Below are 23,791 nucleotides of genomic sequence, written 5' to 3'. Positions count from 1 at the left end.
CACACACACACACACACACACACACACACACACACACACACACACACCAAACCATGAGCAAAGAGGGCATAGAGAGTCCTGGATAGCATGGGACAGAATAGCCAAGGAAGGGGACATCTGAAGGAGCTGGAGGCATGAGCTATTTTTGTATCTAGGGGAAGGATATTCTAAAAGCAAAGATGAGCAAAGATTTTGGAGGTGGGCACACACTTAAATGTCCACAGCAGCAAGGAAGAGGAGGCCACAGAGTAGGTCACTGGAGTCCTGACTGCATGGTGGTCTCCAGTGGGGAGAGGGCAATAAGGCGGTTCTAGTGCAGTAGAAAGAGTGCTCCTCCAAGTTACTGAGACCACAGAGCCTGCTGTGGGGTCAGGTGGGGGTGACCCTGCAGAGCCATCTGGGGAGCTTGACCTGGAGTTGGGAAGGCTTGTGTTGAAGGTGAGGGCAGCTGGAAAGGGGTAGCTAGTATTAGGGGCCCAGGCCCTTCAGAACATGAGAGCACAGGAAGAAGATACTCTCTCAAGGATGCTTTAGTGGGTTTTTACTGCAGCCTCAAGAACCTGAAATGCCAGGCAGGCAAGTTTGGTCCTGGTCGGGTAGGAAGGCTGCGCCTCACTGCTCCTCTGTTATTTATCCTTTGTGCCGTATCTTTGAATTATGTGTCCAGTGCTTTCTTTTTCTCCAGTGCTGCCTTCTCTTCCCATCAGCCATGCTTCTCTGTAGTAGGGTAGCCATTTAGGATGTTAAAACAAGAACTTGAGCTGAAGCGCAGCTGAGTTCAGGCCCTGACTGTGGCCTGGAGGGAAGCACCCTCTCAGAGCCTGTTTCCTTTTCACAGTGTGGAGCTGGTGATTCCCACGTACAGGGCCGAGGCTGGAGTACATTACATGGAACAATCTCCCCATTTAGCTGGGGAACAGTGCACTAAAAGTGAGAACCTTTGCTGGTGGGGACATCAGGCCCCTCAGTCTGGGCCTGTTGCTTGGGGTACCACAACAGTGTTCCTTTCCTAGTCGCCACTGCGTAGCACTCGGTAGCACCTTCTTTCTCAGAAAGCAGGCATTCATCCTTTGCAGGCAAGGCACAGAGGCATCCTGGCTCAGGCACCCGCTCTCAAGTGTGGCTGGCCTCACAGTTTTCTAGCCAAGGCATCTGTGACAGCTCTCAGCAGTCTGGTCCACCCTTAGGCTTGGTTCAGTGGTCAGAGTTGTAGGACTTTGGAGTTAGAAAATCAGCAGACAGAAAAGGAAGCCTTCTCCGCAAGGCGATCCTAGGAGGATGAAGCAGCCCTCTCTATTCAAGGCTGCTTGCTGTGAAAGGGTTCTTAGCAGACAGCTTCCTCTACTTCACAAGAGGAGGAGCCAATATTCCTTAGCCCAGTCTGGAGCCGGGGTTCTAGTGCTCCACTCTGCTGGCCTGCGCTAGTCCAAAAGTCTGTCCCTTCAACTCAGTAGCTCTTTGTGATATCTCTGGGTGTGGTTGACACTGAGCCCTCCTGTCCCAGCTCCTCCCGCCATCTTCTCTGAAGGAAGCTACCGTTGCCAGCCGGGAGGGGAGGGCTTGTGGGTGTTTATCAGAAGAGGTAAGGCTGGCGGCTCCTGGAGGGGCAGGAGAATTCCATGATAACTGAGGTTTGAGATTAGAGCTGATCCAGGGACTTGTGAGCCTGCCTCAGTGGAAAAGTCTTAACACTTTTCCTCAGTGTTCAGGTGTGTGCTGACTTCATCTCTTGAGGGGGGAAGGGGAGTGAGAAAACACAGTCTGCTCATTGGCTAACATTCTCTGTGAGGGCCCTCTGCCACCTAAGATGCTCTTCTTACAGGGCAGGAGCAGCCAGCCACCCACCGAGTCCCCTGAGGCGGGTTCCTGCACTGAGGCGTGTCAGGGAAGGGAGGTTCTGCACTCGGGGCTCACTCTGTGTGTCCTTGGCAGGCATGACTAACGGCTTTGGAAAACACACCGAGAGCGGGTCTGACTCGGAATGTAGTTTGGGTCTCAGTGGAGCTCTGGCGTTTGAAGCTGGCAGGTAAGGATGTGTACCCCAAAGCCCGGCAGCCTCGAGACCTCCTCTTCCTCATTCTCCATTCAGTGGCAGGTTGGGCTTCCCTTCCTATTTTGTTCTCAGCACTGCTCCTTCTTCAGGCTCCAGTCTAACGCTGGGAGCCCTGACGGAAACGTGTTGGCCCTTGAATCTGAGGTGTGTTCTAATGGAAGAGTGGTGTTGATGAGTGTGTGGGGCTCAGTCTCTTGTTGTCCAGTGGAGTTACTATTCGAGACATGCCGCAGTACGTGCTCATGTGGATAACCTAGCTTGTTGCAGGCATGGCTTTGATGAAAGCCTCTTAGGGTGTCATAGGATTGGTCTCTTTGGTTTGTTTTGGCTTCAGTTCCGTGGTGCTTCGGATTGAGCCCTGGGCCTCGCACGTGCTAGGCAAGTGCTCTGCCAGTAAGTTACAACCCAAACCTTTTTTGGTTTTGTTTCAATCCTTGATACAGCATCTTGCTGTGTAGGTCTGGCTGGACAGGACTTCAAAGCGTTTTTACTGCCTGGGTCTCATGGGTGCTGAGATTACAGGCATATACCACCATGTCTGGATTTAGCCCTTGGTTCTTTGGAAGAGGAATGTAACCGAGTAGTTCAAGCTAGCCTCCAACTCTCAACCCTTGCACCCCTTCGTCCCAGGCATGCATCAGTGACACCAGAGCAGGAGCTTCTCTAGAGATGTTGTATTAGGAGTGAGAGAAGAGCAAATGTGAAATTTCAAAGGCCTTTTTTTTTTCAGAGGCTCTAGGTTGACTGTCATTGTTGAGAAGGAATGGGCCTTCTGTTTTTCTCTAACCTGAAGGGAAGATTTCTGAGACCAGAACCTTCATTTCTCCCAAGTCTAAGAGTTTCCTGAGCTCATTTTGCCCTGTGTTCTTCCAGACTGGATAGAGAGGGGTTCTCACATGAGAGGACCCTGGTGGCACAGTGGAGGTGACTGCTGAGACGGTCCTTGGTTTAGAAAAGCACCGAAAGGCTTCCGGAGCAGTCCTCTCTGGTGTGTGCTTGGAGATTTGCATACCCGCTGAGCTTCCAGGTGGAGCCTGTGGACCGCCTGTGGCCCTGTGCTGGCTTCCTGCTTCAGTTCCTTTGAGCTTTTCCTCCCCGTGAAATCTCAAGATCGCCGTAGTGCCCTCTCCGCCTGTCAAAGCCCCCAGAGACACAGAGCGATGGAGATAGAGAGTTTAGCAGGGCTAGAAAAGACAGGTTTCAAAATGGTAGAAAATGCTCCTTGAGAGCAATGGCTTGCTCTCAGGTTGGAGTTCCTGGCTTTCTACGAAGATAGTTCCTTAAGCCAGGCACAGTGGCCCACACCTGTGACCACAACACTTAGGTGACTGAGATAGGAGAATCATGAACTCAAGACTAGCCAAGGCTACATAGCACTGCCCTGCTAAAAAGCAAAACAAAAATCCACTAGAGCTAAGCAAATGTGTAAGCCTGGAAGGTCAGTTTACTCCAGTTGGGGTAAGAGTGAGGTCAGCCATCTGTCCCTTCCAGCCCATGGCTGACTTGGAAAGGGTACTGTTTTCCTCACTGAAGGGCATGCTTCCCATCTGTGAGTCACAAGAAACAGGCCGAGCTAGCTGGCTCAGATGATGCTTGCCGTAGTGAAGAACCCCGGGCAGCTGCCACTTTTTGCTGTCCCCGGGCTTCCGCTTGATAGAGGAGCAGTGCCCTGGATAGCTAATTCCTCTTTCAGTCTGCTTTGCGGAGCTTAAAATGAGAATTCAGCCCTAGCAGGTTCAGTCCCCAGGATCACACGGTGGAAGGAGAGAGCCGGCTGCACAGGCTGCCCTCTGACCTCCACATGCACTGGTGCGTGCCAGCACCTCCACAGCTGCACACGCACATGTTTAAAAGCCTTTTAAAAGTAAAATGGGAGAGCCAAGGGTTCTGGTGTCAGTGTTCTCTCTTTTTCCCTCTCAGCCCACTCCCTCCTCTCCAGTCTTCTAGGAAGAATATGAAGGAAGTGCTTAGCTGTTAGACTGAAGCCATGCTGTCTTTTTGTTGTTTTAAGAACAGAGTCTTTCAGCTTAGCCCTTCTGTCCTAGAACTCACTGTATAGACCAGGCTGGCCTTGAACTCACAGACATACTGCCTCCCGAGTGCTGGGATTAAAGGATGCACTGATCACTAACCCATCTCCCGCCCCCTCTTTTACATTTGCTTCACGGTGGGGCTTCTCCATTCAGTGTTGCACTTCGTGACACACATGCACCCCCGACTGTGACTGAGACTGGCCGATGGACTCCTGACCTCCCCCCTTCCCAGTGCTAGGAAGACATTCATGGCCTCCACTCCCCGAGGCACCACCCTGTGGGTCATTCCCCAACTGCCAATATGGCACACCTGTGGTGTGAGTCACTTGTTAGGTGCCTCTCTGTTCCCACAGTTGATCTTGTAGCCGAGATGGATGGGAATTGTCCGTATGGACGGCAGGCAGGCTGCCCTGTGCTAGCCTGGGTCTCTGGGGAGTGTTGTAAGAAAGCCTCCGAGGCAGCCACCTACCTCCTCAGAGCCACACAGCGCTTGTCCGGCTGCAGCCCCGCTCCCGGGCCTCTCCTGGGTGCCGGCGCTCTGTCTTAGAACAGTTGCAGTCTGCGACGCTTTAGACTAATGGCATGAAGCCATCCACAGAGGGCATGTGACCTTGTGGGGTTTCCACAGCACCACGAAGGCCAACACTGCTCAGGGTCTTAGGAGTGAGGGAGACAGTGCCTTTGCTCTTCACTCTGGCCTCGCCCTGCTCTTTCCTGCTGTGTGCAAAGATGTCTCCAGGTTCGGGTATGAGCTGAGAGGCTCCCTAGCGAGGTCACTGGCATCTTCCGTTGCACAGAAGTCAGCCTCAGGCCCGGGGGCAGGTTCTGTAGGGTGAGCGACTGGGTCCTCTGTAGGGGCTTTCTGCTGTTGTTTCCCAAACAGGTGCCAGCCAGCTGCCTTCACCGGGGAAGTGTGAGTCATGGTTTTGGCTACACTGAGTTTTAGCATAAGTTCAGCTCTGACTCAGTGAAACCGAGTCCTGTACTCTAGCCACTCCCAGCTCTTGCTTCGTTTTTCTAAGAAGTTTGGCTTTTCTGTAAAAATTTGACTCATCTTTTAACTACTTTTTCTGATTGAAAAGTTGTAGACAGGCAATATTTTTATTTATTTTTGAGACAGTCTTACTCTATACCTCAGCTGGTTTGGAACTCTCTGTGTAGGTTGTCTGGCCTCAAAAATCAGGGACCCACCTGCCTCCGCCTCCTGAGTGCTGAGATTAAAAATGAGTGCCACCATGTCTGGCAGCAGTAATGCTGTTTAAAGTTTGATGGGTGGGTTTCCAGCCACAGGCTTCTTCCCCTGAAGCCCTCCGCTCTAGCGTGTACATTAAAATTGCACGAGGAGCTATTTTAAAATGCCAGTGTCTTAGTGGCCTCCGTTCAGCTTTGGTTATCACTTCTTGTCTTTGACAAGTATATAGTTTACCTTTCCTTTCTTTTTTGAGACAAGGGCTCAGAATATATCCATGGGTGTGACCTGGATCTTGCTCTGTACACCATGCTGACCTCGAACTCATAGAGATCTGCATGCATGTGCCTCTGCTTTCCAAATGCTGGGATTAAAGGCCTGTGCCCCATCCTCAGCACTTCTTTCTTAATTTGACTGCATTTGTGTATGTGTGTGCGTGTGTGTTCATGTGTGCCACCTCGTTTGTGGAGGTCAGAGGACAACTTGGAGGAGTTACTGGAGTTACTGCTTCTGCCGTGTGAGTCTAGAGATGTAAGGCAGGCTTGGCATCAAGTGCCTTTACCCACTAACCCATCTTACCCACCGGGTTTTACCTCATTGCAGTAGCGTCGTTCAAAGAAAGAACTTGGTCTCATTTTTTTAGTTGGGTGGGGAAAAAAAGCCATCACTATTCAAGAAAAACTTCTCACACAAACTGTTTGGAAGTGAGAAGTGGATTTCTTTTTCCAATTTGAAAATGCCTTTGCTAATTCTGGAAAGAAGATGTGCCTATTATAGAACATTTGGAAAAGAGGCAAATTTTTGTACCTCAGAAATAAAATTGGTTTCTCAAGACATGTGCAGAGAATGCAAATTTGGACAGAGGCGATAGGCCTCCTAGTGGCTGGACTATCCTATGGGAGGCTGAGGTGAGACTGGGGTATAGTCCTTCCCTTTGTGTTAGTGTTGTTCTTGTGGTTTGCAGCTTTTGAGACAGGGTCTCATGGTGTAGACCAGGCTGGCCTAGAACTCACAGAGATCTGTGATCGCAGGTGTGTAACCCATGCCCAGCCCCCTGGTCTTTCCTCTGAAACGCTTCCCTTCATAGGGGAGCAGTCCCTCCACAAGTATGGCTTCTGGTGGGCATCGCAGCCCACAGGTGCCCAGCGTTACCATGGGCCTTTAGAGGCCTTTGTGCTTTCGGAGCTCCACGCTGTTAGACCTGGGAAAGAGTAGTAGGTTTGTTCCAGTGAAAACTGCTCATTTCACCTCTCTGCTCTGTGCAGTGGCCTGACGCCTCCCAAGCGCAGCCGTGGGAAGCCGGCCCTGTCTCGAGTGCCCTTCCTGGAAGGTGTGAACGGAGACTCTGACCACAGTGGCTCAGGTGAGGAGACTACTGAGGCAAAGCCGGGGAAACGAATGTTCTGAGGAGCAAGCTATCCGAGCTGCTGCTTGCAGGGACTCACACCCACAGACACTGGCTACAGATGTGGCCTTCACCCTCGGGCCAGTGACACTTGGTTTTTGTTTTTGTCTTTGTCCTTTAACTATCTCCAGTTTGTGTTGTATTTTGAGTTTATGTTGCCTTGGTAATGATCATGACAAAAGCAACTTGAGGGGCAGGGGGGTTCTTTATTTTACAACTTAGTGCATTATGAAGGGAGGTCAGGGCAGGAGCTGGAGCAGAGGCTGTGGAGGAGCACTGCTCACTGGCTTGCTCCCGTGGTTGCCCTGCTTTCTTACAGAACCCAGGACCACCAGCCAGCCCGGGGTGCCACCGTCCACAATGGGCTGTGTCCTTCCCCATCAGTCCTCAATTAAACACCCACAGACTTGCCCACAGGCTGGTGTGGTAGAGGCATTTTCTCAGTCGAAATTCTCTCTTCCCAGATGACCCTGGCTTGTGTCTAAGTTGACAAAAACCAAAGCAAAACAAAAAAGTAGCCAGCATGATTGGACTAGTTAACACATGCGCATGGTAGCAGAACCCCGGCGGCTCTCCTGAAAGCCAGCATTTCCCTCCGGAATATCAGCTGCTAGCTTTTTTGTTGTTGTTGTTGTTTTTTTTTTTTTTTTTTTTCAGAGCTACTTAATGTGTCTCCAAGCTGAAACGTGTGTGTGTGTGTGTGTGTGTGTGTGTGTGTGTGTGTGTGTGTGTTTGTGTGTGTGTGTGTGTGAGAGAGAGAGAGAGAGAGAGAGACGTGGAGAGGGCTCACCATTCCTTCCTCCTAGTGCATAGTTACACCCTGGAATCTTGTACTTTCTCTCGGCTGCCCAGGGGCCCATTGCATGGGAGGACTCAACTAAGCTCCAAAGATAGGCGCTGAGCGAGCGTGTCTGCATGGTCAGTGCTGCATTGAGCAACTCTCTGCATAGGTCATTCCAGCCTTGGACTGTTAGGTCGGAGGAAGGGTGTGTCCATAGTTCTGTTTGATGTTACCTTACTGTGCTAAGGGTCATCAGTAATAGTGTGTCACTAATCACCCTGGCTTTGTAGATCGTGTCTGTTTAGTAGTGAAATGAGGGCAAAGCAGGAGCAACGGGAGGCCTGGGGTGGTTTCCAGATGGAGTAGGTCCAGAGCGGCGGCTTACCTCAGCTCAGGGCTGTCTGTCACGTGCGCTCTGATAGCGCCCAGGGTTCTCCTCCTGGTCCAGCTGCTTCCCTCTGCCTCAGTGCCATTCCCTTTGCTGGTGTCAGTGTCTATTGGCACGCCTTTGAGTTGCGTGCTTGTGACTGTCTGCACCCAGACCACAGGTCTCGTGTCCACATGAATTTGTATGTCTAAGCTTGAAGCCGGGAAGTGGAGCTGACACACTTTGTGCTTCTGGTGGTGACTTTTTTCTTCCTTTCTAAGCTGACATACTAAAAACGATGCCGAAGGATATGTAGAAAGAATTGCACTCCAGTAGCTTCACCATCTGAACACAGCTGTCTCCGTTTCTGTGTTGCTTCTGTTTCTTTCAGGCACATTTCAGCAAGTGCAGATCTGATACACACACTTTTGTACTCACCAGCTTTTGCTCGGATATTTTTTTCCTGTTGGCTCACGATTTTCCTGTGCTCTGTATGCTGGAACCGTCTAACAAGCAATGCTTTGTGACTGACTTGAGTGTTCTGGTGCCTATTGGGTTAACTCCAGCTTTTAGCGCAAACAATATGATAAATGCACATTTTTTACACAAGTCCTTTTATTACCTTTCTTAAAATAAATTGCCAAAGAAGTTTACTGGAGCAGATGGCTCAAACATTTCTTTTAATGCTCCTGGGATCTTGAATGGAATTGCATTCCAGAAGGACTGGACTAGTCTGTGGTTTCACCAGCGCGTGGCCCCACTGGTTTCTGCGCACCTGCCTTGATGCTGGCTTTTATCTGTTCTTCACTAGTGTTCTTCACTCACGGGTCGAAACAGCACCTCTCTTTCATCGTGATTAAGAATTACACATCTCTGCTCTGAGATTTGAGCCCTTTTCCTTAGCCGGGTGAAGGGTCGCCCCGTTCACAGTTGGCCGGTGTGGGGAAGGAAAGCAGTTCCTGTGGGGTGAGGCTGAGGAGGTGCAGCCCTGTCCTGAGCCGGATACCCAGCGTCACCAAAGACCTGCCAACCTGCTTGGCTTTGCTGGATTGTGGTGCTGCCAAGTGCTCTGGAGGACCACCTGTGGTCTGGCCGGGAAAATGTTTAGTGCGTGGTTCTGTTGAGACTTTATTCTTGGCCTTTGTCTCCTGTGATGCCGCCATGGGAAGGGCTCCCCACTCGCTTCGGACCGTGCTTGGTCTGCTCAAGCTGGGGTATGGCCCTTCTCCCTCAGGGGCTGTGGACATGAAGCCATTATGTTTTCCCGCAGAAGCTGCCCCCAGAATTCAGGGTCAGAGGTTGGTGCACTATGGCCTGCTGTCTGTTTTATGTGGCTCATGAGCTAAGAATGGTTTTACATTTTAAACTATAAAAACGATGGTATTTGATACCGTGAAAATTGTGTGAAAGTTAAATTTCAGTGTCAGAAACACGTTTTATTGTGGAGGAGATAGACTCAGTTGTTTAGACTATGGCTATTTCCATACTACAGCTGCAGAGACCATGAGGCTCCTGAAAGGATGAAATATTTACTCTTTGGCCCTTTCTAGGACTACTTTGCTGACCCCTGACCCAGCCTTAGAATTCCTAAGGAAAGGGCAAGAAAAGGAAGGGTGGAGGGGTGTTGCAGACTCAATGCTGGGCTTCCCCAGTCACATGGGATCCACAGGCAGGGCTTTGGGGCACCATGCCAAGTCTCCTTTGGGCACTGTCTCCTCCCCTCCCCCACCCCCAGGCAGAAGCCTCCTGATGCCCTTTGAAGACCGCGGAGACCTGGAGCCCTTGGAGCTGGTGTGGGCCAAGTGCCGAGGCTACCCCTCCTACCCTGCCTTGGTGAGTCTGCCCCAGACAACACCCTCCTGTTCCCTCTCCCCCTGGCGGTTCTGGCCCCTGCCTTGCCTTGGGGGAGTATCTGATTGGATGAGTGTGGTGGGAGTCAGGTGCCTTTAGTTGCAGAGGGGATGGGGCTTTACTCTAGCTTTCCTGGGGCAAACCAGCAGACCCCCCCCCCCCCATACATACACACAAAAGGCTTCAGGTATTCAGGGGCCAGGGTCTTAGGGCTTTTGTAGCGTTGCTCATTTGCTTCTGTGTAGGAACACTGCTTAGTGTAGTTTTCAAACACTGCTGATAATGCTGAGGTGTTGTCAAGCAGCTGCCATACTAAGTCCTTGAAATTCCAGGGACAGAATCTTGTGTTGTAGGGAAGAGAGCAGGTTCTGTTAGCCACTGTCAGCTAGCCAATAAACGGCAGGGATTTGATTCCAGGGCTCAGATGTGATGTAAAGCCTTTGTTTTGAGCCACTGCATTCAAAATCTTCCCGAGTCCTGTCCTCTCAGGACTGCATTCAGCCCCTTTCCCATGCATTAGCCTATGCATATGAGGCCATACCACTTTTATCCTTTCTTCATAGCATACCACGAACATGTCCATCTCACATGATGACAGACTTTCATCCTCTCATTTTTAATGATGACATCATCTTTCAGTTGCTGTCATGTACCATGTTGTGACCATTCCCTAGTTCCCTGTTTAGACCGACTTTTTCACTGTGGTAAGCAGTTGTCAGTGAACATCTTAGGTTTGTCCTGGTGTGGTTATTTTTTAGGTATGCCCACTAGAGACAACATCTATCCAGAACTCTGGCACAAGTTGCCAGATTTCCTGGAGGTTGGTTCTGGTTTATACTCACACCTGTAGACTGTGGTCTCCTAAAACCTTCTCAGGTGGGGAGGAAGTGGCCACAGACTCTGAAAGACAGCACCAGCTGGAAACCTTCGGGTCTTGTGAGAATCATCTAGGGAGATTTTAAAAGATATGTAAAGTCTGCTCCACCCTAGAACACCAAATAATCCTTCCAGAGGCTGGGCCAAGGCATCAGTGTTTTCTCAGGCGTTGCTTAGGGTCCGTAGCGCCCATGGGAACCATCCAGCGGCCTCTCACATGCACAGCTCTGGGCTTTTCCTCTCCTGCCTCTCTGTGACTCTTGAGTGGACAGCAGCCCCCAAGATAAAGAAGCAGGAACCTCTGGTCCTGTTTGTGATGAGGAAATCCTGTAGCAGTGAAGTCAAACCACTTCCTGCAGCTCATTTGCCTACCTAGTCTCCTCTTTAGCTATGGCAGATGTGGAATATTCACACTGATCCAGTAGCTGGAGACACAAAACTAGGAGCCCTGTAAAAATGAGACCACAGAGCCAGACGTGGTGATGCACGCCTAAAGGAAGGCAGAGGCAGCCAGATCTCTTGAGTTCAAGGCCAGCCTGGTCTGCAAAGCAAGTCCAGGACAGCTAAGGCTACACAGAGAAACCCTGTCTTGAAAAACAAAAACAAAAAAAGACCCAGCTTAGTCATTAAGGAAGTGGTAACGCTCACAGGTTTGGAGTGCCTTTTTTATTGTTTTTGTTTGTTTGTTTTTAAACCTTACAATGTAAGAGACACAGTCCAAAATTAATATTTAAAGTATAAACAAACAAAACCCTGGGACATGGCGGCATCTGCTGTGGATCTCAGCTTTGGCAGGTGGAGCTCACTGTGTCTGCGGCCAGCCTGGTCTGCATAGCTCCAGGCCGGCTAGGGCTACACAGTGAGACCCTGCCTCAAAAAATAGAAACAAACAAACAAACCGAAGAAGAAATTCAGTCACCACCTGAACACAACCTGTGTTTGTATTTTGGGACCTGCCTTGCAGCCCCTTCCTGTGTGTGTAGAGTCTGCATGTTAGACTGTATTTTAATCTTTTAAAAACAAACTGGGGAGGGGGGTTATTGTGTGTTTTGTTTTGCTTTTGGAAAAGTAACATTACAGGAGTTTTGGTTAAACAGAAGGGGGGACAATAAAAAAGAGCAGTGCGCACCCCTTTCTACAGGTGTGGTTCCCTTTCTTGCTGTCCATGTACCGCAGTTGTGAGGTGTGCGCACTCGTTTCCTGTGTGTTACTTCAGGCCTTCCCGTGACCTCTGTAATCCGTGCTCTGTGAACCTGCATTGTGTCCATTGAGTTTTGAACGGACCACCGTCATTCTAGGCTGTGAGAGCTGTCCTCAGATCAGACTCCTCCTTGTTCGTGCCCTCGAGGGTCCTCACTGTCTGTTCTGGACCACCAGCACGGGCAGGTGGAGACACCAGTGGAGCCCCACTGTCTCTTTAGTAGTTGAGGAAACACAGGACTGTTTCTGTTCTCATCACATCTCCAGCTTCAGTCCCAGGAAGAGTGACAGGCTGGGAGACAGTTTTGACCACTACATAGCTGGGCTAGAAGTCGTTCTTGCTCAGAGTCTTTAAAAAAAAAAAAAAAATTTCGACTTATTTATTTATTTAATCATGTGTATATGAGTATTTTGCTTCCATGTATGTATGTATGTATATGCACCACGTGTGTGTGTGTGGTGCCTGAGGAGGTCAGAAAGTGTCAGGTTCTTCTGGAACTTGAGTTACACATGGTTGTGAGCCCCTGTGGCTAGCAGGAGCAGAACTCTTGTGGAACAGCAGCAAGTGCTCTCACAGCTGAGCTTACACTCTTACCCAGAGCAACTCTTCTCTCAGCTGCTTGTCTTGGAGGGACGTGGGGCCGCTGGCTTGTGAGAGGAGGTCCCCTGGGACAGGACATGGGAATGAAGATCACTCTGTCTCTGGAGAAGGCTGCTTCCTCTGTCAGGGTCCAAGTCTCTCTGGCCTCTGTGCACAGAAATTACGAGCCAGCCGGGGTGGAGGCTCCAGCCTTTGCGAGTATCTGGTTTCTGTCTCAGCCATAGTTTCCACAGCTCCCATCTTCCTGTGCTGGTGTTTCCCTCTGTGTGCTGACAGCTGTCAGCGGACTTCCTGCCTCCACAGGAGACGGGAGTGAGGTGGTGTGTGGGTAGTTAGGAGCTCTGGGGACAGAAAGTGCTCCCCAGACTTGGAGAGCTGCTGCGCTGTTGTTGCTACCCCTGCTCAGAGTAAGACGGGGCTCCTGCCCTGCCAGAGATGAGTTCCTCTGGTGGCTTTGGTTTTTCCCTTCAAACCATGACCCTTTTAGCTGTCCTTTTGTCTTCTCTCCAGCCACACCACAGAGGTATCTGGCCCCGTGCCTCTTGGGAAGGTGGCGGGTAGCCAGCAGCTGTTAGACAGGCCCGAAGGTGTTGCCCTTGTTGCCTGGCTGAGCTTCCTTCATGGCCACATCCCAGGTGCTCCGTGGAGGGGCCCGAGCACAGGGGTGAATTGCAGAGGTGGCGAAGAGAAACGGAGAGGGAAGCAGCCTGTAGTCCTTTCTAACAGACCCTGTGAAGAGGAAAGAGTTTGCTTTTTTGGCTTAGATAATTGGAATCACCTGCTCAGTCCTGCTTACTCTAAGATCAAGTTCTCTCATCCAAAGGATTGATTGAACGAGGCTGGGGAAAGGGTAGGACAGCGGACTTGGGGAGTAAAGTCAAGATTTCTATTTTGGGGTGCTGAGGATCCATGACCGTGCCCCTTTGCTGGTTATGTGCAGTGCTGAACCCTTGTGTCCGGTACCTTGATGGCTGGTTCCGTGGCTCTCCCACCCTCCCCTGCTCAGTGCCCATCTCCTTCTCTGCCTCCAGATCATAGATCCCAAGATGCCCCGGGAGGGCCTTCTGCACAATGGTGTCCCCATTCCTGTCCCTCCACTGGACGTGTTGAAGCTGGGCGAGCAGAAGCAGGCAGAGGCTGGAGAGAAGCTCTTCCTTGTCCTCTTCTTTGACAACAAACGAACCTGGTACGTGACACAGCTGCTGCAGGCCCCGTGCCAGGGTGCAGGCTCCACCCCGCCTGGGGAGGCTTCAGCCGGCCCTCGCTGCGTGTGACACTAGCTGACAGTGCTTAGAGCAAGGGGGGAATGGGCCTCTTTGGGGAGCTCAAGACGAGCGTGCCATCAGATAGCCCAGAAAGCCACAGGGTAAGGGCAGCAGCCTGGGGCGCAGGGGCCGGTGCATGCGCGGCACACTTCAGGGGTCTCTGCTCTCTTAAGCCAGCAGTCACTAAATGTCACCAGTTCTTGGATGGGTGGGACCTTGGGTAGGCAGCTCCCATGTAGCTACTTACTGGAGCGAGACTTGGCTGAAAGCACTCCAGCAGCTGGGGAAAGGTATGTCTCAGTCCTGAGGGGGAATCTGGCCTCCTTCATGAGGGGCTTGGTGGCCGGTGACTAATAGAGCGCTGTCACCTTATCTCTGTGTAGAAATGAGGTAGAATTGCAGGTAACAGAAATGTCCACAGGAGGGGCCCAGCCTGCAGGCTACTGTACCTGCCCGCTGCATGAAGACGGCCTCTCCACTCTTGCCTGCCCTTGACCTTCCTTGACCTGGTAGCCGAGTCCAGAGGAGCCGCTGTAGGTCTGCTGCAGCTGCATCTCAGCTGTGCTTGCATTTCAGGCAGTGGCTTCCAAGGGACAAAGTCCTGCCCCTGGGAGTGGAGGATACTGTGGACAAGCTCAAGATGCTAGAAGGCCGAAAGACCAGCATCCGGAAGTCAGTGCAGGTGGCCTATGACCGTGCGATGATGCATCTGAGCCGCGTGCGTGGAACCCACTCCTTCGTCACTTCTAGCTACCTGTAAGAGTGGACTGGGCCTGCTCAGGTCTGCCTTCTTCACCTCTCTTCTGCCCTGCCAAGTGTATAGCTGGCAGCTTCTTTCTCATGGCAGGCCCTGACTAAACTGGGTCTCCAAGGGCAAGGCCCAAAATTGACCAATCATGTGGTTCCCCTGGAGGGCCGCTGTGTGCCAAAAACTCCCACCCGAGGTCCCTGGGGATACTCCACTGAAGAACCACTTAGAAGTAGAAACAGCTGAGAGTCTTGGCCAGCCAGGGAGGTGGACCTGGCCCACAAGGCAAGAGGGCCTAATCTGGCTTTCTGGGGCCAGCTGGCTCCCTCCATGCCTCTCCCAGCTAACCATACCTCAGGGCAGGCAAGGTTCTGACACTGATCCCAGAGATGTGCCAGGGTCCCTCGGGAACCCACTGAGCTCCCCTTCCCCCCCACATCACTCATTCTCGCACCTCCTTGCCTCCTCTCCCTCGCCCAGCCCAGACTCTCCTTCCCACATTTCTCTGCTTTCTCCCTTGTGCCAAACTGACAGCAACATCACCAAATTGATCTTTTTCTTTGATGCCCCATTTCCGTCCTGGCCAGCTGCTATAGTAGATAGGTGTCTGCCAGGTACGTGAGTTCAGGTAGAAGCTATCCCACTTGTGAGGACCCTTCCCCACAGCCACGGAAGTCCACACCGGGTCCAGCTGCACACACGTGCCCTGTGGATGGAGTGGGCTTCCTGCCCTTCGTCTTGCCATGAGGAGTGCTGAGGGTGGGCCCTGTCCACACACATGGCTGAATGGATTCTGAAGCTGGCATGTGCCCTTCAGCTGGCGTGCTGCTCCCCCTGTCTCCTGGGCTCTTATCTTCCGGCTGCAGCCTGAATCCTTGCTGCATCACATCACCGCAGGCGGCATGGCACTGCCCTCTGGCTCCTGCCTCCCAGAGCAGGGGGCACAGCCTTTTCCTCATACCCTGTCTTCAGCCTCTTCCCCATCTTTACCTCCTCAACCTTCTCCCCTCACCTCCAAAAGGAAGGAAGAAAAACTGTGAATGAGGAATGCTGACTGACAAACTGACGCACCCTTCAGAGGCTTCTGCTCTTGACCTTTCTTTTCACTTCTTAAGCACCAAAGCCGCAGGCGGGTTTGCAGACCGCTGATTGCCATTTGGTTTCTACCTTGATGTCATTTTTAATTGTTTTACATTTTTTCATAGGGGAATTTTGGGCAAAACAAAGTCCCTGGGGAGATCACTGCCATTTTTACATACTCAAACTTTTTAAAATACAACCAACCAAACACCAACTTCTTACACATTTGGGACATGAGCCAGCATTTGAAAGGGAACCAATACAGCTCACAGAGAGGGCGGGATTCTGTCCAGGACACAGCGCCGCGACAGCTGGGGCGGGACGTGGTGTACATAGCTGTAAGATACCTTCGTGAGTTCTTCAGGCCTGTGCCCTCCATTACCGGAACCCTCCATGTGCAGCCGTGCAGCGCCATCTGGTTAAAGGAGCCGTTGCGTCCCCCTCTCCCCAGGTAGTTGGACTCCGTGACCCTCGTCGAAACCTGTGTTGTAAGATCTCGGGGCTTTCTCCCCCTCTATTTCCTTCCCCAACACTTTACCTTCTCTGTCTTTTTCAGTCTCTGAATCTTCCACTCTCTCTGAGTCTCGTTTTAAAAACTGCTCTTTTAGAACAGGATGCGGCTCAGATCCTGCTGTGGCATGGGGCCTCATGTCTCTGTCGCGTCTGCTGTGAAGCACACGATGCTCTATTTATTGTAGAAAGTGACTTTATTTGCCTTCTAGAATTGTTTATAACAGATGGTTATAAGAGAGGTAATAAACAGAAAAGTCTATGCCTGTAAAGAATACGAGAATTAATTTTACCTACTATAATATGACGTCATATTTTCTCTCTGAGAAATAAATGTTCTAATGGGCAGTGGTTTGCTGTGCTGTATTTGGTGTCTTGGGTGGGCCCTCCTGTCCTAACTCCACCCGATTCTCCGAAGGCAGAGTCACCAAGAATGGACTTGCCTGTCCTTTGGATCTCATGGATGGGCGTGAGAACAGCTCAGACTGGGACTGAAGAGAGTCTTGTCAGGTTGCCACGCCTCAGCTGCACCTCCTGGCCAAGGTCCTTTGTGAGCTATGCTGGAGAGGCGGCCACATTGGCTCCCCTTCAGCACATTGACCAGACTGGAGACTAGGAAGATGAAGCCTTCCTAGAACCGGAAGGATCCTTGAAGCTGGCCTGGACTTCATTTCACAGAAATGAGAAACAGACCAGCAAGATTCGAAGATGTGATCAAGCTCTGTCAGCCCAGGCCACAGCGGCCTGCCGTGTGCTGTATGCCCATCCCTTTGGGCCTTCTAAAGCCTATGGAAGGTGACACGGTGTGAGAGGTATGTGTGGCAGCGGCTGGCTGATGTGGGCTGCTCTCTTCCGCTGCCCTCCTAGGCACAGGAACCAGAGCTGCAGGTTCTTTCCATCTCCTCTCCCATGCTGAGATTCCAGGTGCCTTCCACGGGGCTTTTTCCCACCATCTTTTAGAGGGTCTGAACTCAGCTCTTCATGCTATTTTGTCAACCTAGCCATCTCCTTAGCCCAGAAAGGGTCATCCTGAAGCATAGTCTTGAGGGGGAGTCACAGGAGCAACTTGCCTCCTCAAAGAGCCTGAGGGAGTTTCCTGCTGGGCTTTCTGCTGGGACCCTCTGATGTGGTAGAAGACACAGCTCTTGATCACCTTCCCAGGGCCGAATTTGTATACCATTCTAGATAAAGTGTGTGGAGTGTGCAGATAAGCCTTGTGTTTTGTGAACAGCACCTGGGAATCTTGCCCTCTTCAGGCCTCCACGGGCACTGCACTCACGTGCACACACCCTCCTCCAGGCACATAGCTAAAAATAGTAAACACATCCTTTAAAATGCATGTCAGAGACAGAGCCCAAGTTCCAGTCACCCAGGACCATCACTGTTCCTCCACTTTAGTGTTAATTGCTAAAAGTGTTACTGTTAGTTTACCTTTAACTGCTGAGCCGTTCCTTCAGCCCCATTTTTATTTGTGTGTGGAGATTAGCGGACTCCGAGCGTTAATCTGTTGTCTTCCTTCTGCCATGTGGGACCTGGATCACACTCGTACCCAGTCCTGGTGTGCCCACGGTGGCCGCTGAGCCATCTTGATGGCCCACAGCAGATGTTTTAGTTTCCTGCCCTGGGTGGCTGTTACCATGACCTGCAAGGCTAGCCCTCTGCGTTGTGTCAGCCTCCTCGCTTTTCTGGCTCGCCCCTGTTGTGAACGGTACTGAGCAGGACTGCCTATTGTTGTGTTAAAATATTAATACTAATAGATCCAACCAGGCTTCGGGGTACCTTTTCACAGACAGAGGCCGTACTCCTTACTTTCATCACTGTGCTAAAGTAACTGACAAAAGCAAATTAAGGGAGAAAGGGTTCATTCTGTGTAGCTGTTGCAGAGGGCTACAGTCCACCATGGGAAGAAGACAGGGCTGGCAGGAGTTAGGTCATGCTTCATCCACAGTCAGGAAGGAGGCTGACCAGGAGGTGAGGCCGGCCTCTAAAGCAGGAGCCACCTTTCTATCGGGTGAGGCCCCGCCTCTTAAAGATCCCGGTGTGTAAACTGACCAGGTGACCACCCTGCGCTATGATTAAGGGGAAGGGCTTTATTGTAGCTGGGACATAGAACCCGAGGCATCTGGCAGAGCCCAGAGCAGAGGAAGTAGAGGGCTGAGTGTGACCAGTGGCCTGGCCCTGAGGGGCAGAGCAGAAGGAGGAACATAGAGGGAGTCAGGAGAGCACAGCCAAAACAGGCTTAGAAGAGTGGGGCGGGGAGCCTGTGAGCTGAAGGGGTTAGGGTAGGGGAGAGGGTGGGAGGCCTGAACGCTAGCATGGAGTGTACTAGTGAGCCTGGAGACCAGCGAGAGCGAATTCGAGTGCTTTGGTATGATAAGGTACCACAGGTAGCCACTTGTCCCTTCGACCTTTTGGGATTTAAGGAAATGGAGTTTCTTCTGGACATTGGTAACTGTCCCAGACAGGCCGCTCACCAGAGACCAAGTGTTTAAACACGAGCTGGTGGGGGACATTTCGCATTCAAACTGCAAGTCTGGCCATAGTCCGGATTCCATTCCATGTGCAAATATCAAGGAATGGGGAGTCGGCAGATGGCCATCTAACTTCTTCCTAGCACTGGAAATTCCAGTCTCCGTGAGCATCCAGGGTCAGAGGTCACCCCCCTAGGTGGACGCATCGGATCTGAGGATAAGTGTGGAAGGTCAGGTGGTTGGTCAGAGACGCGAATTCATGGCTGAGCGTTGAGCAGGATCGCACACCACCCGCAGCTCGGGTCTTCGTGAATTTTTCCTATTGGACCCAGCCATGAAAGCTCCACCCAGGTCAAAATGCAGACCATTTCTTTTGCCTTCTGGATCCCCCCCCGCCACCCCCCCACCCCCCCACCTCGCAGGGACTGACTGCCCTTCTGGGAATGGAAATCACGTGCCTGAGTCGAGTGCCATATCCAGCGTCTTAGCTGTTTCTGATGCTGTCCTGTGGCTCATAGCCGTTTGCTCTGTCACTACTGAGGGACAGGGGTCTCTTCCCAGGGTGGACATTGACCATAACTGCTAGGAATGCTTTTCCTTTTTATATATCCTGCCCCACTCTCTCCTGTGTGCGTATTTATTTATTTATTTACTCACTTTTGAAGGCAGAGCCTCGCTGTGTGGCCCTGGCTGTCTGAGATCTGCCTCTCTGCCTCCCAAGTGCTACGATTAGAGTGTGTGCTGCCAGACTTAGTCCACAATCATGGCAGGAAGCACACAGGGATGGGGCTGGAACAGTAGCTAAGAGCTTAGCATCTTGATCCACAGGCAGAGAGAGACCCTGGACCTGGTATGGGCTTTCAAAACATCAAAGTCCACTCCCAGGGACACCTGTCTTCCAACAAGGCCACACCTCCTAATGGTTCCCAAGTAGTTAAACTAACTCGTGACTGACTAAGCATTCAGATATAGGAGACTATGGGGACCACCCTCATTCAGACCACCACAGCCAGCTTCGTACTTAATAGGGAGTCTGTTCTCTCATTCTACCACATGGGTCCCAGGATTTGAACCCAGGGTTTTAAGTTACGGGTATGTGTGTGTGTGTGGTGTGTTTGCAGGCCTGTGATTGCATGACACATATGGAGGTCAGAGGGCAGCTTTGGGAAGCCAGTTTGTTCTACCCTTATGTGGTAGAAGCTCGAGGGGCAAGTACTTTGACCAGCCGTGCCATCTCCAGACCACACTTCATGCTTTCAGGCCCCAAGGCCAGTAACCCTGGGCAGGGCAGTTCTCTTCCACTGTCTGTCCCTCTGTCCGTGTGTTGCGGTGCTGGGTCAAACCCAGGAACTTGCAAAAGCCAGGCACGTGCTCTGCCTCTGAACTGCCACATTCTGTCCCTTCTTTCCCTTTCAGCTGAACTGAGAAGGTTCCCATGAGACAACAGGCCAAGGTCACAGCAGCCAAGAACACATCTCTCAGACAAGGGAGTGAGGAAGGTGGGCAAGACTGACTTCAAAGGAGCCACTCAGCTCAGTGGTGGGCGTTCCCACAGATAAGGGTCAGGGAGACAGACCCTGACAGGAAGCTTTGTGCAAGAGTGGCTGCTCCATGATTAAGGGGAAGGGTTTTATGGGAGATAAGAGAGATTAGCCAGAGGCATCTTGGGGGAGTGTGCCCTGGGGGACAGAGAGAGGAGCAGAGAGAAAAAGTGGGGAGAGGTGGAGACTGGCAATTGCAAGGCCATGGGAGCAAAGAGGACAAAAAAAAAAAAAAAAAAATGGTGGGAAAGTCCTTCCTGGCACAAGGGGCCATGCTGTAGCAGGGGGAGGGCAGGTTTGCTGGAACAGCATGGGAAGCCGCATGGGGCTGGGATCTGTTGGGGAGAGGCTTGTTTGAGTTAAGGGAGAGCTAGATGCCCTCTCCAGAGATGGGGAGTGGGGGGAGGGAGCTGTAGGAGTGTATGAGAAAGTCACGGCTTTTCCAGGCAGATAGAAACCCACTTCCAGTGGTTTCTGAAAGAATGGACAGTAACTTGAGCTGAGACACAGTTCTGGATGAAGCCAGTGGACCTGGCCTAACAGCCCCGTGGTGTGCTCAGGGATTGTCCTCCCTCTTCTGGCTGGGGTCTGAGATCCAGTTCCACCCCTCCACCCCCTCAACTGCTCTTCCTTCTTTCCCTGTACCACCACGTCTGCTCTGGCTTCTCACCATAGTGAATCAGAACCCCAAAGCCCAGGAATGTCTCTCTGTTGTTCTCCTGTTTTTACTTCCCTTCAGGAGCACCGGAATTGTGGGTGTGCACCTGGCCTTACGTAGTGTTTGGGGGTTGGGGCTGAGGTCCTCAGGCGTGATCTACTCAGGGGCCTTCTGCCAACCCCATACCTACACCTCATTGCTCACATTTTTTTTTTCCTTGAGACTGGACTGGGTCTCATAAAGCCCAGGCTGGACTCAGATTTGCCTCTTAGCCAAGGCTAGCTTTGAACTCTGATCTCCCTGCCTTCACTCCCCCACACACACACACACACATCCCGGGTTTACAGGCAGCAGCGCTCGCCCTAGATTGAGGGCGTCTGGTGCTTTCAATGAACTGCTTCTAGGATCGCTGCAGTGAGTTCTGGTAATTGTTTCTCTAAGGGGATTTTCAGAGTCTGGTAAGGGTTCCCCCGGGGCACAGGCAGAAGCCTGGGGAATACACCGTTGGCCCACAGTCGTTGGAACCGTTCCCACGCCTGCCAGGAGTTTCCCGTGGGTCAAGGTTTCTGTCTTCCAGGCTCATCCAGCTAAGATGTTGACTTGGCTTGGTGCTTCCTCCCCACCCTGGCTAGAGAAGGATCCCTCCCCATGACAGTCTACACTCAACCAGCTGTGGGGTGACAGGGCGTCATGTTGGTGCCAGGATGCAGTCAATTCTGCAGCCAGCAGCCGGGGGACAGCCAGCATGTGCCGCTGTAGACGGACCTGTTCAAAGGGGCTGCGCAGTGCCTCTGGGATGCAGAATGGAAACGGAAGCGGGTCTGTCTGTTCTCCAGCCCAGTGCTACCTGTTTCGTCTGACCTTCTGAAGCATGGCTCCTTCCTCTTTGAAATAGTAACCGATGCTCACTTCTCTAAGGCTTGGAGTGGACAAGAGCAATTTTTTTCCTCTGTTTTGCTTTTGGTGTTTTGGTTTTTCGGTTTTTGTTTGTTTGTTTTTTCCTGAGAGTGGTTCTCGCTGCCAGGAAGGGTGCATCCCCTTTTGTACCTAGACTGCGCTCAGAGAGGATGAGCAATGTGGTCAAAGCCACACAGCTGCAAAGTGGCAGAGCTGGCATTTTAAAGTCTGCTTCCAGAGCCCTGAGCATCACTTCTCTCCCGATCCCTCCCCACCCTCCAGTTTTGTTTTGGTTTTTTTTGTCTCTTTCTTTTTTTCCATTTTAATAAGTTTTCTATGACACTGAAAAGGGGACTATAAACATTCCAGTCCCACTCTGGCTGTCCATCCAGGTCCAGCTGCTAGGTGTAGTTTTTTGTTTTTTGTTTTTTTTTTTTTGGGGGGGGGGCAGAGAGAAAAGAATATGTGCCAATACCCTCTGTGCCCAGAACACATTGTGCTGTGCCCAGCACACAGTAGGACAGCACTCAACCAGGGTGAACTGGGCATAGGCATGCTCTTCCCCACACCTCATATACTTTGAGGGGGCTCAGGACATGGCCTGGCCGGCAGTGTTTGCCATAGTGTTGCCACGGGCCTGGTCTCCTCCCTCAACCCGAGAAAACCCAGTACAGTGCGTGGTCAAGGCTTCTAATCACAGCGCTCCACCCAGGAGATGGAGGCCGGAGGAGCAGAAGTTCAAGGTCATCCTTTGCTACATAGCAAGTGTGAGTCAGCCAGCCTGGCTCAGAGGAAACCTTGTCTCAGGAAAACCAAAAACAACCGAGACGCTTTGTTATGGGGCCCTCAAAGCCTTGCCAGGGGAGTAGAGAGCTCACTCCTACTGCCAAGCAGAACAGCAGAGACTTGGGGGTGCCCTGGCTTTGCTGTTGGTCCTATTTGACCTTACTTGGCCTCCTTAATGGCTTAGAAGAAGCCCATGGCCTCTGACTCAGTACCCTTGTCCGTCCCTGTGACTACACTGCCTCCCAGTGGCTGCTTTGAGGCAGCCAAGCAAGGGAGGGTGGTTCCACATCCAGGCATGCTAAGGTTGGGAAAAGGAGAAGCGGAGCCTGGAGTTTGGGGGTTGCCCCCCTGCAGGCACTTCTGAGCTCATGCCTCTCAGAAGCAGGGCAGGCAGGTGTCTTCCCCTGTCCCCACCGGTGCCGGTGGCTGGGGCCTTCTGACAGGCAGGACTGTCTAGATGAACGCTGCAGAAACAGCAGAAGGTCCTCTCTCGATCATAAACAGCCAGCCTTCCCTGCCAGCTCAGTGCCATGTGTCTGCCCCTTGTGTGGCAGCTTTGAGGCCTTGTGGAACTCAAGCCCGTTCTCCATGACAGCAGCTCTTGTCCCTTCTGGGTCTTTTATTCTGTTGTCTGTGTGTGGGTGTGTTCTGTCTGTACATCAGGGGTGTGCCTAGTGTTCCGGGAGGCCAGAAGAGGGCATTGGATCCCTTGGAACTGGAGTTACAGATGATTGTGAACCCAAGTTTTTCTGCAACAGCTTTTAAACCCCCGAGCCATCTCTTCAGCGCCCCGACGCCCACGTGGTTCTCCCCACATGAAAATGAGAACCGTGGGAAGGATGGCCTCCGCCGAGCCATCTTTGAGGGACTTTTGCCTTAGAATCATGGGCGACAGTAGGAGAAAACAGATGTGTATCGGGCACGTGCGTGTGGTTTCGCCCGAGCGGGTGTGTTTGTTTTAAAACCAAAACCTGGGGGCTGGAAAGGTGATGGCTCAGTGGTTAGGAGCACTTTTGGGGGACCCATGGTCAGTTCCCAGCACCCCTAAACCTCTGAAGCTGTAAGCTGCCCCGATTAAATGTGCTCCTTTCTAAGAGCTGCCACAGTCAGGGTGTCTCTTCACAGCAATAGAAACCCTAACTAAAACCCACAAAAAATAAAGTTTTCAAAAGCTAAAATAAAAAATAGTTTTAAAGTATTAAAAAAAAAAACCTTTTTTGAGGGGACTGGAGAGATGGCTCAGAGGTTAAGAGCACTGGCTGTTCTTCCAAAGGTCCTGAGTTCAATTCTCAGCAACCACACGGTGGCTCACAGCCATCTATAATGAGATCTGGTGCCCTTTTCTGGCATGCAGGCACACATGCAGGCAGAATACTGTATAAATAATAAATATATCTAAAAAAAATGTTCTTTTGTCCCGCCCCGCAGGACTGTTATTCGTGGGGGCGAAGGGGGTCAATCCTGAAAAAGATGGGGGAG

The 23,791-nt window shown here is 51.6% G+C and overlaps 1 protein-coding gene across 4 annotated transcripts in view; it reads left to right on the top strand.

Moving 5' to 3' along the window:
* The window catches only part of Brpf3 (bromodomain and PHD finger containing 3), a 36,021-nt gene extending 19,711 nt beyond the window's left edge, over positions 1–16,310 (top strand). For 3 of the 4 annotated variants that reach the window (XM_055607073.1, XM_055607074.1, XM_055607075.1), the window contains exons 9-13: positions 1,933–2,026; positions 6,541–6,638; positions 9,564–9,661; positions 13,388–13,542; positions 14,198–16,310. In XM_055607073.1, the coding sequence (XP_055463048.1) occupies positions 1,933–2,026; positions 6,541–6,638; positions 9,564–9,661; positions 13,388–13,542; positions 14,198–14,381 (629 nt within the window). In that variant the 3' untranslated portion in view covers positions 14,382–16,310. The remainder of the gene's footprint in view (positions 1–1,932; positions 2,027–6,540; positions 6,639–9,563; positions 9,662–13,387; positions 13,543–14,197) is intronic. The other variant, XM_055607076.1, reaches the window with a different exon arrangement.
* The last annotated feature ends 7,481 nt before the right edge of the window (positions 16,311–23,791 follow it).

Source organism: Psammomys obesus, unplaced genomic scaffold (genome assembly GCF_907164565.1).
Source record: "Psammomys obesus unplaced genomic scaffold, mPsaObe1.curated_primary_1811, whole genome shotgun sequence".
NCBI lineage: Eukaryota > Metazoa > Chordata > Mammalia > Rodentia > Muridae > Psammomys > Psammomys obesus.
The sequence above is the reverse complement of the archived record's forward strand: the minus strand, read 5'-3'. Positions and strand labels throughout refer to the sequence as shown.